At 34.9% G+C, this 17695-nt stretch overlaps 1 protein-coding gene, 2 long non-coding RNA genes and 1 pseudogene across 3 annotated transcripts in view; 3 read left to right on the forward strand and 1 right to left on the reverse strand.

Annotated features, from left to right (window-relative positions):
- Window positions 1-1835: 1835 nt before the first annotated feature.
- On the forward strand, window positions 1836-5208 carry LOC105036685 (uncharacterized). The gene is made up of 4 exons (XR_003799543.2): window positions 1836-2400; window positions 2524-2701; window positions 4230-4335; window positions 5175-5208. It is a non-coding gene; the product is annotated as an uncharacterized lncRNA (long non-coding RNA).
- On the forward strand, window positions 4434-5022 carry LOC140858597 (uncharacterized; annotated as a pseudogene).
- Window positions 5209-5219: 11 nt separating the features above from the next.
- Window positions 5220-8619, forward strand: LOC140858481 (uncharacterized). Its single transcript, XR_012142048.1, has 2 exons — window positions 5220-5319; window positions 8359-8619. It is a non-coding gene; the product is annotated as an uncharacterized lncRNA (long non-coding RNA).
- A 3322-nt stretch (window positions 8620-11941) lies between these two features.
- The window catches only part of LOC105037022 (probable polygalacturonase At3g15720), an 8957-nt gene continuing 3203 nt past the window's right edge, over window positions 11942-17695 (reverse strand). Inside the window, exons 2-6 of the mRNA XM_073260038.1 lie at window positions 14618-14734; window positions 13370-13504; window positions 13126-13278; window positions 13005-13025; window positions 11942-12193 (exon numbers count right to left, since the gene is read on the reverse strand). Coding sequence (XP_073116139.1) covers window positions 11942-12193; window positions 13005-13025; window positions 13126-13278; window positions 13370-13504; window positions 14618-14734 — 678 coding nt within the window. The remainder of the gene's footprint in view (window positions 12194-13004; window positions 13026-13125; window positions 13279-13369; window positions 13505-14617; window positions 14735-17695) is intronic.

Genomic DNA, 17695 nt, shown 5'->3' on the forward strand with positions numbered 1-17695 from the left:
AGAGAATAGAGGTTCTCACATAAATGATACACATGCGATGGATAGGGTGATAATGAAAACAAAATTTTAATTTTATGAAATAAAGAACAATAAGAATTGAAAAATAAAATTAAAAAATGGAGGCATGATACTAATCTTCTCAATGACTTTGATCATCTAGACTGGCACTTGAATTATAGGAATAAATAGTTATTAAGTTTTTTTGGGTCTCATATTACTTTCAATCATCATGACACTAAACTCAAGTTCAAAATTTTTTATGTACAAAGAAAAATATATCAAAAATTATATTTTTTTAATTTTTAAAAATTTTCAAAAGAAATAAGAAGCATAATTTTTTTGATTTTTCATTTTTTGCAGCACTTTGGAAGGCTATATTTCTTTTCTTTTCATGCATGGAATTGTCGCTACATATGTTTCTTTCTGAATGAATTTCAAGGAACTTTTTTTTTTTTGGTGCATGGACATCTTAAAAGTGATTTTTTTGGGTGGATGAAAATATGTACAAAATTTTACTTCAAAAAATAATCAAGAAGAGTTGATTTTTCAAAGATTTTCTTTCTATAATTTTTCTAAATTTTAGAGAAGGGTTGAGTTTTTTCTTTCCTTTCCATTGAATAGGTATAAAGATATGCTGAATTGTTAGGTCCCTCCATCCACTAGTTGACCATGGTTTCAAACATTTTCATGCCCATTTAGCTAATAGGGAGCTGTTCATGTTGCTTATATCTTTGATTTCTCAATCCTCCTTTATTTTGTTGCATAAATTTGACCAGCATACTAGATTATGAAATTTGTTTACCTTGAGGGAGGGAACCAAAGCAAATAAATGCTTCTAAGACACTTAAATAGCAATATGCATTGAAGATGATCTTTTGGACCTTATATGATCTTTTGATTTGGATTTTCAATATTTTTAACTCTTAAGATTCTTGGTTAGTGAATATTAAGTTCCTAAAATTTTTGGATTCATTGGTCTATAGAAATTTGACAAATTAATAAAGATGGGATTTGCTTTTATTGTGGTTTCATAGGCATGCAATTATTCTTTTTATTTTTTCCTTTAGTTTTTTAATTGTGATGGCTCACTTTTTGTCTCTGCATCCCATTGGAGGTGTCAATTATGTCTAAACATAAACTAACAAACTATAGGTTGATCTTAACTTAGTACTCAGTGCATGATGCTATTATGATTATGTGATCTCTTGATTTGAACTAGAAGCTTTTATGCTAGATAGATTTAATATAAATGCAATGATATGGATACTTTTTATTGTAGAGATAATATCAAACTCAAGGTCAAGATTTTGATTGTTCAGCTTTGGATTGTGTAATTATGTAAGTGTTTTTTTTACATAATTGTCACTGTAAACTTTGTAATGTCATATAAGAATTTAATCACAATACATCATTATATAATAATAATTTGCAAGTTAATATTATTCTAACAATAATATAGTACTATTATATTATTATAATACATTGATACCATATAATTTTATATCTAATATATTAATTAAAATAAATAATTTATAAATTAAAAATAGTTTATAATAATTATTTTTGTTCATATTAATAGTTAAATTATTGAAAATACTATGCAAGATGTGATTTGATCCTAAAATTACTTTTAATTTGATTATATAACAAATTTGAACACTACAAAAGATTAGGAAATTAATGACTTTATATTGCCGACGCTAGGAAGAAGCGTCGGCAAATTTAAAAAACAGCTTTCATTTGCCGGCGCTTTCTATTCGCGTCGGTACCTGAAATATTTACGATGCTTAAAAGCATCGACGGAGAACATTAAACGCCGCTAAAATTTACTATTAGCTTCAGCCCCCGTCTCCACCCCCTCTCCGATTCGAAATCCTAGTCCTCTCTCAGGAGCTTCTCCGCCTCATCCACCGCCTCTCTAGGCTCTTCCATATTCCGTGCCTCCTTCCCCGTTCGGATACCGACTCTCCACCGATTTAAACCCCTCCCCTCCCCCTCCCCGATCCATCGCCAAACTGACTCTCACTCCCTCATAGATCCCTCTTCTCCCCCTCCTCCTCCTCCTCCTCCTCCTCGTCCTTCGGCTTCATCACCGACGGTCTCCTCCTCCTCCGGCCTCTCTGCCCTCTGCCTCGCTTCTCCTCCTCTCTTTGTCCTCCTCCTCCTCTGGCCTCATCGCCGACAGTCTCCTCCTCCTCCGACCTCTCCGCCCCTCCACCTCACTCCTCCTCCTTTCTTTGGGGTTTGATTCGAAGGAGTTTTGCGTGTAACTAGTTCTACACCATCGGTTGTCGATCGTCGTCGCGCCGCTGGCGGAGGAGGCGGACTGCATTCTGTCGGGCGAGCTTAGCCTGCTTCCTGATCAGATCCCAGACTATATTTACTTGGATTCGGACTCTGGTGAGCTTATACAAACTTCTCTACTTATCATTACCTGCAATGATCATTTTCTTTGCTTCCAGTCTGATTCTCAAACCACTAACTATGACCTCATCTTCAATGCTCCTTCCGATTGTAATCAAGTATTTTAATCAAGTGCATGGTAGCAATTAAGTTGAGCAGGAGTTTCCTCGTTGGGTATAGCAGTAACTGGACAAGTCACCTTATATGACAAGGTTGATTGGGATACAGGGATGCTGAGCTGCTGAGATTAAAGGAATTGTTTTAGAGAGTCAAAGTGTCAAGAGTATCTGGTTTCCTGGTGAGTCCCTGTTTCAGGGCATCATGCATGCATTGCAATTTGTCAAACTTTTGCACTTACGTATAACTGGAACATTTGGTAAAAATTCTCCTGCTCAGATACGAATTTCAAGGGAATAGGCATTAAATCTCTCTTGTTGACTCCCAACATGTATTTTGTGCAAAGTCGCACAACCACCCAAGCACTTGTAACCAAGGAGTGCCCAATGTTTCTTGATTTTCTGATACGATTTAATTCATACCACCAGTTTTATGAAGATTGTGTTAGCAAACAATATAACTGAATCAATCTACTATGCCATTACCTTTTTTTTGTCAATGTTTTTTTTACCATAACTAGAAGACTGATTATGTGCTATTGTTCTCTGAGCAGGGATGCTTCTTGTCCTGGTTTTAAGCTTATGAAGTTTTAATCGGAGCTTCTTATTGAAGCATATTATTTAGAGGTTTATTATATTAAAATCTACTAGCTTGATTTGTAGACACTTTAATTTAACACTATGATGCAATCATAATGCATTGAAGATTTGCATCCTTGGATCTGTTGAATTAAGTGAACTTATAGGAATCTCTTACCAAGGGGGGACTACTTTATCTCCCACCCATTAGACCTGTTTGCACCCTGGACCGCATTAACAAATTATTATGTTAAACTTTTATATTGTTGTAAAAGATAGTGGTTAAAATTCTGTGCTCCCAATGAAACGGCCTGTGTTTGAAGGTGTGAGGCAATTGTGCTACATTGACTGACCATTTAAGTGTTTCAACCTTAAGGGAGCTAAGTTGAAAGCTAAGGCATTCTTACCTCTAACATGTTTTGGTTAGCATCGGCAATGGTTATCGCATGCCATGTACTAAGTAGACATTCATAACTTTTGGTAGTATGGAAACATCTTGCACTGTTCAATTTGATTGAAAATTTGAAATGCCTTGGCCTTGACAGTTTCTGACTAATATTAGTATCAGAAAACTAAGAGAGCGCTAACATGCATCTATCTTAATCCATTCCTACAGTAGAATCTTCAGAGTTATTCAAATTAGAATTTGTGGAAATGCCCGACTTTGCCAAAAATAAAGATTAGTTGACTTATATTCACCATACTCATTTGCCATTTTCCAAAACTTTGCAAATCTCTGAATATCATTGACACCTTCATCTAAACCTCAAATGTTGTAGTTAGTTTTCTCTTCTATCTGTGCAAGCCTTGGTTGTTCCTTCCTGCAATGAAGAGTGTTTGACATTTTGTTAAAAATATCTTGAAAATGTAGAAACCATTTTTAATCGACTGTAAAAAAATTATAATATAGTCAATAACTCAAAAATTTATAAGTTCTTAACTACTGAAAGAGTTTTGGGGAAGGTTGAAAGTGTGGTTCTTGACAGAAAATCTCTAGCACATGCCCATCATTATGTGTTACTTCATAATGACATAATATCACGGTATCACATGTTAGTATAGTCATATATTGATTTATTTCATTATCATCATCTATAATGTTCTTAATTAATGAATTAATTTTTCTTGTAGCAAATTTTTGGTTGCTCAGAGATGAGCAAACCACATCATTCGACCCAATCTAAGGATTGAGCAATGATAGTTGATTGAGTTATTCCCTGAACGGCTTTTTAAACAGGTTAGTTATCTATGTAAGAGGAAAGATTAATATTTGAGTACATTTATAAGCATCAAATAATACATTAACAATTTTATCATGATTTTTAGGTACCAATGATGATAGAGAGTAGCTATTCAGATGAATTAATTGCTATCGTTTGAGATCCTAACAATATTGTGAACAGATATAGTGGTTTCATCATTAATAGTTTAAATTTCATACGAAAGAATATGAAAAATTTAGAAAAATCCAGAACAGTAGCATTATGGTAGAAGCAGATGGAAAAACTTATTATGATGTACTTACAGATATTTTTGAGTTGCATTACTATGAAAAATTTAAAGTTGTATTGTTTCGATATAATTGGGTGGATATAAACTCCCTAAGGGGCTTAAAGGAAGATATGAATGGATTTACACTTATAAATTTTTCAAGACTAATACATACTGGGGTGTTATTAAAGGATGATCCATTTATTTTTTTATCTCAAGCTCGTAAATTTTTTTTGTACAAGACTTGAAAGATAAGGAATGGACTGTTGTGGTAAGAACAAAATTTTGAGACTTGTATAATATGAGAAAGGGGTTAGAGGTAGAGGATGATGAGACTTATATGCAGTGTATGCTTTATAATTTTACATCGACTAATGATCTAAATGCTACAAGCTTGATTAGGATAGATATTGAAGGAGAAAATATTGACTAATTTTGAATTGGTAAGAGATTTAAGATGTGTACATTTATTATATATTCATATCTGTTAAATTAATTTTACTTTTTATTAGTAATTTAATCAATATTATATTTATCATTTCATAACTATGTTATCTGATTTTTGTTTCTATTTGTGAATATTAGGTGACATCATGCCTTGATGCAGACAGTCCCAGCATCTGAGGTCGGTCTTCGTCATTCCCACAGTAGTCCGATGCTGATCCTTCTGAGTCACAGTCGGATTCTCCTACTAAGGAGAATCCTGTTATGGATGAAATACATATCCAAGGTATTTTAATAGAAGTATTATATATTCATGACTATTTAGACTTACGTATTAATTTCTGTTAGGTGATTATTAATATTAATTCTCATTTTGTTTTTGTTGTAAATGCATCCAGAAAAGCACAGATTAGATGTGGACCCATACGAGCTAGAGATATTTGGCACTTATCTGAGGGTGAGAGGGTTGTCATCCGATGCAATCGGATGGGGCAGCTCATCAACAAGTCGGCTAGATTATTGACGAGCTTCTTAGATACTGTTGTACAGAAGGGTCAGCTTTGTCCTTTGAATTATTCTAGATGGAACGATATGCTTCATGCATATAAGCTTGAGATTCTACGATTAGAAGAGGCAAAAAGATGACTTAATAATTTATGTTAATTTGTTTGTACCAAATTAATTATGTTGTTTAATAATTGGATATCCTTCTTTGCTTCCATGTAGAGTAAATTTGTACTCTCTCCAGATAACCATGAATCGGTGTGGAAGTCCCTTAATCAAAAATGAAAAGAATTTAAGGCAACATTAAAGAGGAACTACAAGAGAGAGGGTTTGGCGAAGGATGATGTTGCTCATATTTATCCTCCTGATATTGATCCTCATTAGTGAAGGGAGCTTGTCCATTATTGGTTCTCTGAGAGGAAATAGGTAATTGTATGCATTCATCATATATCTTATGTTATATTGATTATTAATATAGATAATTTAGATATACACAAAAGATATTAAACTATTTACTTTATTTTGTAGGCATATTCTGCAATTGGTAGAATTGCACGAGCAACTCAGTCTGTTCCTCATACATCAGAGTCCAAGAGCTATGCGCGACGTACACAAGAATACATAAGCTTATTTGAAAATATTTAGCATATTACAAACTTTATAGATCATATTACAAAATATTTGTCAATTAAAATTTATGGATCATATATTTTATGAAATTTATGTTTTCTGTAGATGAATGAGCATAGTGGGGAGTTTGGTCAGGTGGAGTTTTACAAGATGACTCATATTCATCGAGATAGTCATTTTGTTACTGACGAGTTGAGAGATATATTTGTATGTATTTATAATCATTTAGTGCAATGATTTACACTTTATTTTTAATTATAAAATTAATATATTTTTTTTTGAATACAGGAGAGCTTCATCTCCTATTGTAGAGTGTGTCGGCGAGTCCTTAGAATCTACAGAGGCCAGTTATATCGAGGCCCAGGTGATGATAGAGCTGCTGGGACCGGATTGCTATGGTCGAGTGAGGGGTTATGGAGTTGGAGTCACCCCCACTCAGTTATCTAACATACGTCGATACACTCAGGATGCTAGAGAGAGCTCTAGCAATATTGATATTTCTATGCTCAAGGCTCGAATGGAGGCACAGATCAACGAGCAAGTAGAGGCGCCGATGCAGGAGCAAGTAGAGGCATGGGTGCAGGTGCAGTGCAGGTGGGGGTGATAAAACAGAACTATGACACTGTGATATCTAGCTTGAAGATCCAAATTGATCAGTTGACATCCGCATTACACACATTTGTGGATCTTCTAAGGTACATATCTTATTATATTTGTTGCGGACAAGATTTGGCCCGTCACGTGAGGTATTGTCCGCTCTGGCCCATGGGCCTCACAGTTTTGCCCTTTAAAAGGTGCCTCACATGGAAAAGATTTTTTCTTCCTTATAAGCGCAAGTCTCTTTTGACTCACAATCGATATGGGACTATTGGTGCCCTCCACATTATTAGAACCACACAAAGCCTCCCAATCAAAGGGGACTGCAATGTGTACAGTCCGAGGAGCCCCATAATCAGTTGAGGCGGACCTCAACCCCAGAGAATCGAGGCGGACCTTGACCCTACCTGATGCGTCATTGTTACGGACTAGGGCTCGGCCCGCCATATGAGGTATTGTCTGCTTTGGTCATGGACCTCACGATTTTGTCCTTTAAAAGACGCCTCACGTGGGAAAAATTTTTTCTTTCTTATAAGCATGAGTCTCCCTTTGACTCACAATTGACGTGAGACTATTGGTACCCTCCATATTATTAAAACACAACAGAGCCTCCCAGTCAAGAGGGAATCCGATGTGTACAGTTCGAGAAGCCCCACACTCAGTCGAGGTGGATCTCAGTCCCAGAGAATGAAGCGGACCTCGACTCCTATCTGGCGCACCATTGTTGCGGACAAGGGCTCGACCCATCACGTGAGGTATTGTCCGCTCTAGTCTATGAGCCTTACGATTTTGTCCTTTAAAAGATGTCTCATGTGGGAAGAATTTTTTCTTATAAGCGCGAGTCCTTGACTCACAATCGATGTGGGACTATTGGTGCCCTCCATATTATTAGAACCACGACAGAGCCTCCCAGTCAAGGGGACTCCGATGTGTGCAGTCCGAGGAGCCCCACAGTCAGCCGAGGCGAACCTCAGCCCTAAAAAATCGAGACAGACCTCGACCCCTACCTGACGCGCCATTGTTGCGGACAAGGGCTCGGGCCGTCATGGAGGTATTGTCCGCTCGGCCGTCATGGGTCTCACGATTTTGTCCTTTAAAAGGTACCTCATATGAAATTTTTTTCTCTTTATAAGCATGAGTCTTCCTTGACTCACAACAGATGTGAGACTATTGGTGCCCTCTACATTATTAGAACCACAATAGAGACCCCCAGTCAAGAAAGACTCCGATGTGTATAGTCCGAGGAGCCCCACAGTCAGCCGAAGCGGACCTCAGTCCTAAAAAATCGAGGCGAATCTCGATCCCTTCATAGTGTGCCATTGTTGCGGATAAGGGCTCGGCCCGTTACGTGAGGTATTATCCGCTCTGGCCCATAGGTCTCACGGTTTTGCCCTTTAAAAGACGCCTCACGTGGGAAGGATTTTTTTCTCCTTATAAGCGCGTCTTTTTTGACTTACAACCGATGTGGGACTATTGGTACTCTCCACATTATTAGAATCACAACAATATTTATATTTGTTTATAAACTTAATCATTTAATTTACATTATGATTTTCGTATTCTCAACACTGAAGTTTTTATATATTTGTTGTAGGCTCCTAGTGGTTCCAGCAGTCATGGAGTTGATGGCAGTCATGCTTCTATGGATGACTGATAGCCCGATGCTTCTATCTTTTTTTTGAGTTTTGTAATTCATAAACTTGATGGACAGGTTTATGTATTGATATGGATTGTTATTATGACTTTATCTTGCTGTTTGAATTTTGTTATAATGGACAGGTTTATATGTTGATCGTGATGTTATGCAGTTTCTATTATGTTTGTGTTGGTGTTTGATTGGATTATTTGATTGCAATTTATGTTGCTAATATGTGAATTTTATTTTTAATGTAAGCTTCTTCTACATGGTCTTGATCTAAGACCATGTATGTGTGTGTGTGTGTGTGTTATGTGTGTTGCAGGCCAACTCAAGTTGTTAAGCAGGTATTTTTTTAGATATATTTAACTTAAAGCAAGGATTGAAATACTCTGTAAATGAACTAACCTGCAGTTCTTTTTTTGGATCTAGTTTATCATGAAAATGCTCGTGTGCTCCTTCATGATGAAAGCATATATATTGTTTCAACATTTTAATATATTTCTGTTGGTCAGCCAGCTCTGCCTTCTTTCACATATTTTTACTCAACTGCTGCAGCCTTTTCCAAGCATACCTTGAGTCTTTCTCCACCCATTCGTTGTGGGTGTTATGATGTAACTGTTTTTTCAACCTTGATTTGAAATGATTTCCATCTATGCGTACTTGAATTGGTGTGCCTTTCATAACCTTACATGTGCGCCAGTTTGTTCCATTATGGATTTTATTTGCCAGCATAATAATGCACTTTATTTTGTGCTGAAGGGAAGGTTCAGAAGATCTGAGGAAGGGCATGCACAATCTGTATTAAAAAAATTGCTCCTGTAGGGGCCAGCAATCAGGTATATGTGCAGTTAAGCATTTTACAAAGTACAGGCCGGTGTGGGATATGTTTCTTGATTTCACTAGGGGCATGTGAAAGTGCAGAATTTATGATTAAGTGATCAGGAACTGCACCAAAATAGTTTCCTAGTCTGCAGGCATATGGCTCTAGAGGTGGGAGACACGGAGCAATGTATAATAATACGTCGAATATACAAAACCTTGTAGACGTGCACTTAACATTTCCCTTAGGTTTCTGTAAACAATATGATTGCTGCATAAGCAGCTGGTGCCCAAGAAATATGGTTACCCATCGCCGGCTGACCTTACTGCAAGTGGCACGTGGTGAAGGTGAGGTCTAAGCTCAATGATTCTGAAGTAGAAGTGTAGGTTGAAGTGTACTTTGTCTAGCCTTCGAATACCCTGCTCACCATTCCAATGGCCTTCAATTGTGGCAGTTTGAAATTTCCATGCACAGACAGTCCACAGCCATGATTTCAATCGCCGTTTGTCTCCCTTCCGAGCTGAGTGAGACCCAAAGGTGCATGTCTTTACATTTCTAATGAACATGACCAGTGGATTTTTAGTGGGACCCATCAACAAATTGCTGGAAGAATTTGCATCGGCTGGAGGGTTAATCTAAATGGTTTATGAAATATAAAGTTGTTTGTTTTATTCTTGTAATTAGTCATCCAAAATAGTTAGATAAGGCACTGGTATGCTTGTAAATCTATACAGCAATTTACGTGCATGCATCTCAACCTTTAAAGATGACAACCTTGAACAAGATAGCCATCAGCATCTCTTACAGTTATTCGTTGTTACATAAGTGACGGGGCAGCATTGCACCCCATTGATTTTGTAGATGCGCATGCAGGGAAGCTCGTGGCAGAGGTAATGAACAAAGACATAGCAACCATCGGTCCTGCGAAAAAGCAGTGTCCTCGGGATGATGACTTGGTATCTTGAATCCATTTTGTACAAACCTGTTGCTCCTTGTAGGTCTCTTTTCATCCGAATCTGGAAAGGGATGTTTGGAATTTTTTTAATAATTTTCGAACAGATGTATGTATTATTGCACAGATTATTTTTAAAATATAAGTATTATTTTTTTTTGAATTTATTTAATTCCGATGCTTTAAAAGCATCAAAAAATATTTTCAAAAGATGATGCTTATAAGCATTGGTAATGACTTAATTAACGATGCTTACAGAAGCATCGGAAAATTTTGTAAACATACCGACGCTTTCTCAATGTGTCGGGAAAATTCTTTTCCACGCCTTATATAACGATACTTTTTTGATGCTTGGTGAAGGGTTGTAAAGTTTTTTGCCGATGCTTATCAGCATCGGTAAATGATAGTTCTAGCGTCGGCATTGCTCCTTTTTACTGCAGTGAAAGTTTCATAGTACTTAAAAGAAATTTAGTGGCCAAATATGTAACCACTTTTTATCAAATGCTTTAGTAGTAGAAGTTTTACTGCTCAAAACTCTAAAGATAGAAGCTCTAGCAAATATGACTTAATTAGCTACCATATTCCAGAAATAGTACTGCCTCCAGTTATAAGTGAAAGGAAAGTCAAACCGTGCTAAGGGAGTGCCAAAATCTATTATAACCTTCACCAAGTTGGTCTTAATATTTCTACATTCATATTCTCATTTGAAGGTCTTTTTTTTTTTTTTTGTATTTTTTTGCATAGATTAGGTCAAATTTGTGGTAGGGATGAGAGCCCGAGAAGCTAAACCAATATAATCACCTTTTCGTCTTTAGAGACAACCCCATCTATGAAGCAAACTCCTCAACATTTTCAAATGAACTTTCTATGGTTTCTTGAGCTAGCTCTGGTGGCTTTCTGCATGTTTGCCTCTTATAACACGCTTTCCATAAATAAATAAATATATATTTTTCTACATATCCTGCCGGTAACTAAAGCAATGGTGGGAGTTCTTCAGAAATAAATGAAATAGAAGGATGGTTCTCCATTTGTTTATCCTTTTGGGATACATGGAGATTGAAGAGGATCGATAAAAAAATTCAGGTTTGGTTGGCACATTTTAGTTGTTGTTTGGTGCAAGTTATGGAAGGAACAAAATGCTAGAACTTTTAAATTTGAGGTTTTCCTTTCTCCTATTAGCTTCTGACATCTCTTAAACCTGGGTAATGGTCTTGATCAGTTGGGATTCTAATAAGTAAAGGAATACTATCTATTTTATATTTTTTTTTGTTGGCATAAAAGTTGCTTCTCAATTTGCTGTGCTTTTGTTGGCATAAAATTCTGATGGGCCCAATCTGATTGTTTTTCTAAAACGAGGAAGGAGAAACGATTCCGACCTTCCCTTCCCCTTTGCTTGGGAAAAGAATCAAGCAAAAAAAAAAAAGGTAAAAATTTGAAATTTATTATTCATCATATGGTTACCCTTCATAAAAGGGATTTATCTTATGACGTGCAATACAAAACTATCAAAGAGACATCGTGTTTGTCTAGGTACGGGATAACTCCATGAAGCTTTTTTTCCTTTGGCATTGAGGCCGTGCGAAGTAGGAAGTAGCTTGCTCTCATGAGGTCATCAGTAATTAGAACCTAGAACTGACCTTTTGCCACGCCCAGAGCTGCAAGTGATCCCTGTTATGTTCACGTCTGAAGAGCCTGCTCCGATTGTAATGCAATCACCTCCTACATTTTATACAAAGTGAAATCATTCCATCAATAGACTAGCAAATTTAAGCTGCTAAGTCTAGTTTGCCGTCTTGGTTGAGAGAATTGCCTGTTCCAATGGTGGTACCCGTTACTTCAACATAATGAGACCCTACGATGTATATGCCATCAGTGTAAGGACTGTCTGCTGGAGACGTGAAGTTGAGGCCCTTCAAGCGAACCCACTTGCTCCTGTCCACGATGAGGTGCTCCCCTGGACTGTTGAGAAGTTTCATGCCCCTCATCTCAAAATCCACACAGCCGGAGATACCAAGTAACTGCCACAAGAACAATGATCAATCAAGTAATTATGAGAGACCACAATAAAAGGGTGAGATTTCAAATTATCAAATATAAACCAGCCAAGCAAGACCTGATTGGACAAGCCATCATTTTGATCAAACCGAAGATTTCAAGTTTTAAAAGGGTCAGGTCAATGAGCTATTGGCCCTCATGCTCTTGTTTGGCAACTACATATTACAATTATTTTATCGGTTGATAGAATCTTAGAACGAGGAACCAAAGCCCACCGGGTGAAGACATTCTCAACGGCTGAGGTGGAAACTATCTGCTTATATTTGAACATTCCAAGAGAACTACTCGCCCATCTACAAAGGGTGTAGGCTTATGAAGCTGGTGACAGTCTTTTTGTGGTTGTATTACGAATCCAGGTTCAAATCTTATCTCTATCAAAGTTTTGGAGATTAGGGGTATTGTGGTGGAGGTTTACATTCTCTCAAAATATAGCCTATTGCCTATGAAAGCCTGAAACGGGATCCATACTCAAAAAATACCATAAAGTGCTGTGCATGTTAGACGCCACCGTGCGTGTTTTGTCTAAACCATAGAAATACCTCTAAGGTTCATAAATTTCTTTTTCCTAGTATTTTAACCTACAAGCTCGTGACTGTCCGTCCTATGATAAATGATATCCAATCATATACAGCACTCTACGGTACTTTTTGAGTACCGTAGAGGCCAACCTAAAATAATGATAACAATAAAAAACAAAATAAACGAAACAAACTTGACTGCATCCGAAGCACTCAAATATACATAATTAGATGTGCTGGAAGAGCATATACTTACAGAAGGCACGTTATCGCATTTCTGCAATAAAAGTTACAAAAAACGGGAAAATGAATCAGGCTATAATCTTTGGAAGGGGCAAAAATGGAGGATATAGACTAGAAAGCGAGAACATTTTTACATTTTTCTTCTTGCAATCCCACCAGACGGGACCCCGGCCATCAATCTGACCATTACCATCGACAACTAAGGCAGTGATGTTTGTGAATGAGATCCAACTGGTGCTAATTTGGGAGGTCCACAATTTGTCAGGTGCCACAATATTTCCTTCAACCTACGAGAAAACTTTCCCCATGTCAAAGTCCACTCCCATTGCTAGCTTTATTGAAACCCCTGCCTAATTTTTTCAGTTAAATGGATTATACCTGAAGATGGGTGATGTCGTAAGGACAGGGGCCTGGGAATGACACTTCGCTCAGCAGGAACGTCTTTCCGGGAGGAACCAGTAATGTTGGCCACCCAATGGTGGAGCACACGGCCATCCAAGCCCTCCCGAACGCCTAAAAGACGCCAATTTACAGTATTCAGTGCATAATTACAAGAATGCGTGCAATCTGACATGGATCCACGTGCACAAATTTGTAAATATCATGTACGTACACATGCATCAATACATGCTCTGCATGTGCCTGAGAAAGGCAGCAACACAACCGTCAGAGCTGCATGGTCAACCACAATTCCACTACTGCATGCATAAACATACATACATACATGCAAGCTGGATTTTTAATTTTTTAACCTTGTTTATTAGCTTTCAAGATTGTGATTATGTTTCTTTATATTTGTTTATAGGCAGATTTTAGTTTTCTGTATAAGTATTTCAGGAAAAATAAATGGCACTTTTTTAATTGATGATATCAGATTGTTGCTTCTTAATATTGTATTAAAAAAATCATAGTTTCCAAATCAGAGCACATATTGCTCCTAGATACTGTCTATCATTTTTCATATTAAAATTATCCTTTCATTTTTTCCTAGATTACTTATATATTCCTGGTAATAAAAAGATTCAAGGAAAAGGTTTAGAAAACTGGGCTAACAAAAGAACCTAATTACAACCTTGGCTGTAAACAAGCATGACAGAATTCCGACTATAAGAAACAAATAAAGACAAAATCTAGTTCTCCTACCAAAAGAGGAAAAATTCTAATTATGATCCCAAGATTAAAAATAAGAAAAAAGGATAAAAATATTGCCAGTAAAGAAATAAACTTCAATTTTTAATTTCATTTTTTCCTTAAAAGTGCATAATATGATTCCTGTTGCTAGTTTATTAATATAACAAATATTTATATAACACCTTTATGTTGTTCATATATACCACTGCTGTAATAAATGCAAAGCTGAGCTCTGAATTTTATTTTCTAAGCAAATAGCAGTCCGTTGCTACACTATTAGCAGTTTGGTCATCGCATTTTATGGACATAGACAAAGCCACATTCCAATATATCTTATGAAGATTAATATTGGAAGATTTGTTGAAACTTTTATAAATTTTAAGAACAATAGAGAATAAATCGCTAGCAATTATTGGGAGTAAGACTTGAATAAAAACAAAAAAAATACAAACACACACACACAGCTTTCAAGGCATTGAGATCAAATTCTTATACCTGGGCATCATCGTGTATGCCATCTCCAGCAGCCCCATGATCCAAAACATTGATGACAGGAGAGGCCCCAGCAACCAAGCGAATCGAAAGCAAAAACAAAAGAAATGGTGTGATTTCCTGCATGAAGGAGAAAAAAGAATATGAAGAGTGATGGAAGAAAAGTAGAAGCAATTAAAAAAAGAAAAATGATGTTATCGCCAATGGTAAAAATAAGGACACAAAGCTACAATAAAATTTTTAATAAAAAAACATTTCACGTAATGCGAAAAACTAATTCTCTTATAGATACAGCAAAAGAGATGTTGAAAGCTATTGATGACCAGGTGAAGATGGATCTGGGATTTTGACGAAAGGGCTTCAATAAAATGAAAGAAGGGAAGTACTATGGACATTCACCATGATATTCTTCAAGCAATGTATTCCTAGCTATAGACCTGTTTATGAGATCTATGCTATATGTGTGTGTGTATATATAATGGGTCATAAGAAAGAACCCTTCCCTCCTTTGAAGTTACCATATAAAATATTCAATCAACAAAATTCTGCTACCAAGTAGTATGTCTTTCCAGCTAGCATATTATCCACACGATTCACTGGGTTTTTCTCAACTATTAATTCTTGAAATTCTATATAATAATATAATAAATTATAATAAATAAAATATTTCAATATCAGCTTTAATGATTGCCGTGTTGAAACTTCCATCATTAATCAATACTAAAGAATCTTAATAGTACCGAAGCCATTAATATTTGCTGCATATTAAATAATAAATTTTAACAATAGTCATGAACATTGATATCGCTATTGATGCTAGAATCCTTGTAGCGCATGGAAAGGAATTCACGTAGATATATAATAAATAATAGATATAATATATACTAAATTAGAATAGATTTTTGATCCTTAATTCTCTAAAATAAAGAATAATATCAATTAAATTATTAATATAGGTATCCACATAATAAATATGGAGCTTGGCATAGGTTGTCTCCATTTAAGTAATATACTAGCGTAACCTGCACGATATGCAGGGTGAAGTCTTTTTTTTTTTTTTTCTTAACTATTTTTGAAGTACAATATAAAATAGATATAATAGAATAGATATAAATAAAATAGCCTATAATAGATATAGATCATAATTATTTTTTAAAATATATTTTTGATATTAATATTATGATATACTATCCAAGGCTATTAAGTCTCATCAGCACAGGAGTATCCTATCTGTTGTGTCTCGTTCTTGTAAGAGAATGGGATCTAGATGGTAGCTAGAGTCCAAAACTCATCTACACTAGGAGAGAAGAACAAAGAGGAAAGAAATAAAGGAAGGAAAAATGAAGAGAAGGAAAAGAAGAAAGAGAGGGGGAAGGAAAAAAAGAAAGAAAAGAAGAAAAAAAAAAGAAAAAAGAAAAAATAAGCAATTGAATCCACATTAATTCTTTAAATGTTTCAATTTATTTCTACAAGAGGATGTTTTCCTGTTTCATCTATTCATAGATAGTTTTCTATTTATTTCTACGATGTTTCTATTTATCAGCATAGATTAGGTATTTATGCTAGAGGATCTATATTTATCCTAAAGGGGCTAGTATTTACTTTGTAGATATTTCTATTAATTTCTATGGAGAATGCAATTTTTATTTACCTGTTGCTTATTTTCTATTTATTCTGTAGTGGTTTTATTTATCTTCATAGACTAGATGAGATTTTTGTTTATCCTGAAGGGGTTGGTGTTTATCATTTAGATGTTTCTATTTAATTTTGCTGTGGAGTACACCCTTTTTATTTGCCCATAATGAGTCTTCTATTTATTTCTATGATATTTTTGTATATTAGCACAAACTGAGTACTTATCTTGGAAGGTTTGTGTTTATTGTAAATTAGTATGGGAGGTATCCCAGCTGTTATGTCTTGTTCTTATAGAATAGAATCGAGACAATAGCTAGACTCCAAAACTCATATATATTGGGAGAGAAGAACAAAGAGGAAAGAAAGAAAGAAAGGAAAGATGAAGAGAAAGAAAAAAAAGAAAGGGTGGGGAAGGAAAAAAAAGAAAAAAGAAAAAGAAACAAGAAGCAATTGAATCTACGTTAATTCTTTAGATATTTCTATTTATTTCTACAAGAGGATGCATGTTTCATCTATTCATGGATGGTTCTGTTTATTTCTACTATATTTCTGTTTATCAACATAGATTAGATATTTATGCCGGAGGATTTATATTTATCCTAAATGGCTAGTATTTACTTTGTAGATATTTCTATTAATTTTGATGGAGAATGCAAATTTTGTTTATATGTTGCTTGTTTTCTATTTATTTTTGTAGTGTTTTTTTTATCTTCATGGACTAGATGTTTAACTCAAAGGATTTTTGTTTATCTAAGGGGCTGGTGTTTATCATTTAGATGTTTCTTTCTATTTAATTTTGCTAAAGAGTACATGTTTTTATTTATCCATGACAGTTTTTTATTTATTTCTATAGTATTTCTGTATATTAGCATAAACTGAGTGTACATCTTGGTGGATTTGTGTTTATTGTAAATATGTTAGTATTTATTCTTTAAGGCCCATTCATTTAAAAGTAAAAATTGTATTTAGGAATATATATTTTCTAGGATAGTGTTTCCTATGCAATATTTTGATAGGAAATTAATTAGTTTAGTTATATTCTTTTATATATCAAAAAATAGCTTCGAAATCTACTATCCATGTTCTTTTGCATTACTACATTCCTGGATAAGCTACTAAAATCTACCCATATTTCCTATAATATCCTATATTATATAAATATTATATCATATTATATTATATATATATTATATATCATATTCTATAATAATATAATACAAGATATCATAATATAATAATATAGAATATAATCATAATATAATAATATATTTATTATATAAATAATACAGATATAATATATAATAATATAGAATATAATCATAATATATAATATATTTATTATAATAGTAATATTTATTATATTATAATATATTATTATAATAATATATTATAATATAACAACATACTCTCATATGATAATTGTTGGGTATAAATAACCCCAACCGA

The sequence above is a fragment of the Elaeis guineensis genome, chromosome 6 (assembly GCF_000442705.2).
Source record: "Elaeis guineensis isolate ETL-2024a chromosome 6, EG11, whole genome shotgun sequence".
Classification (NCBI taxonomy): Eukaryota; Viridiplantae; Streptophyta; class Magnoliopsida; order Arecales; family Arecaceae; genus Elaeis; species Elaeis guineensis.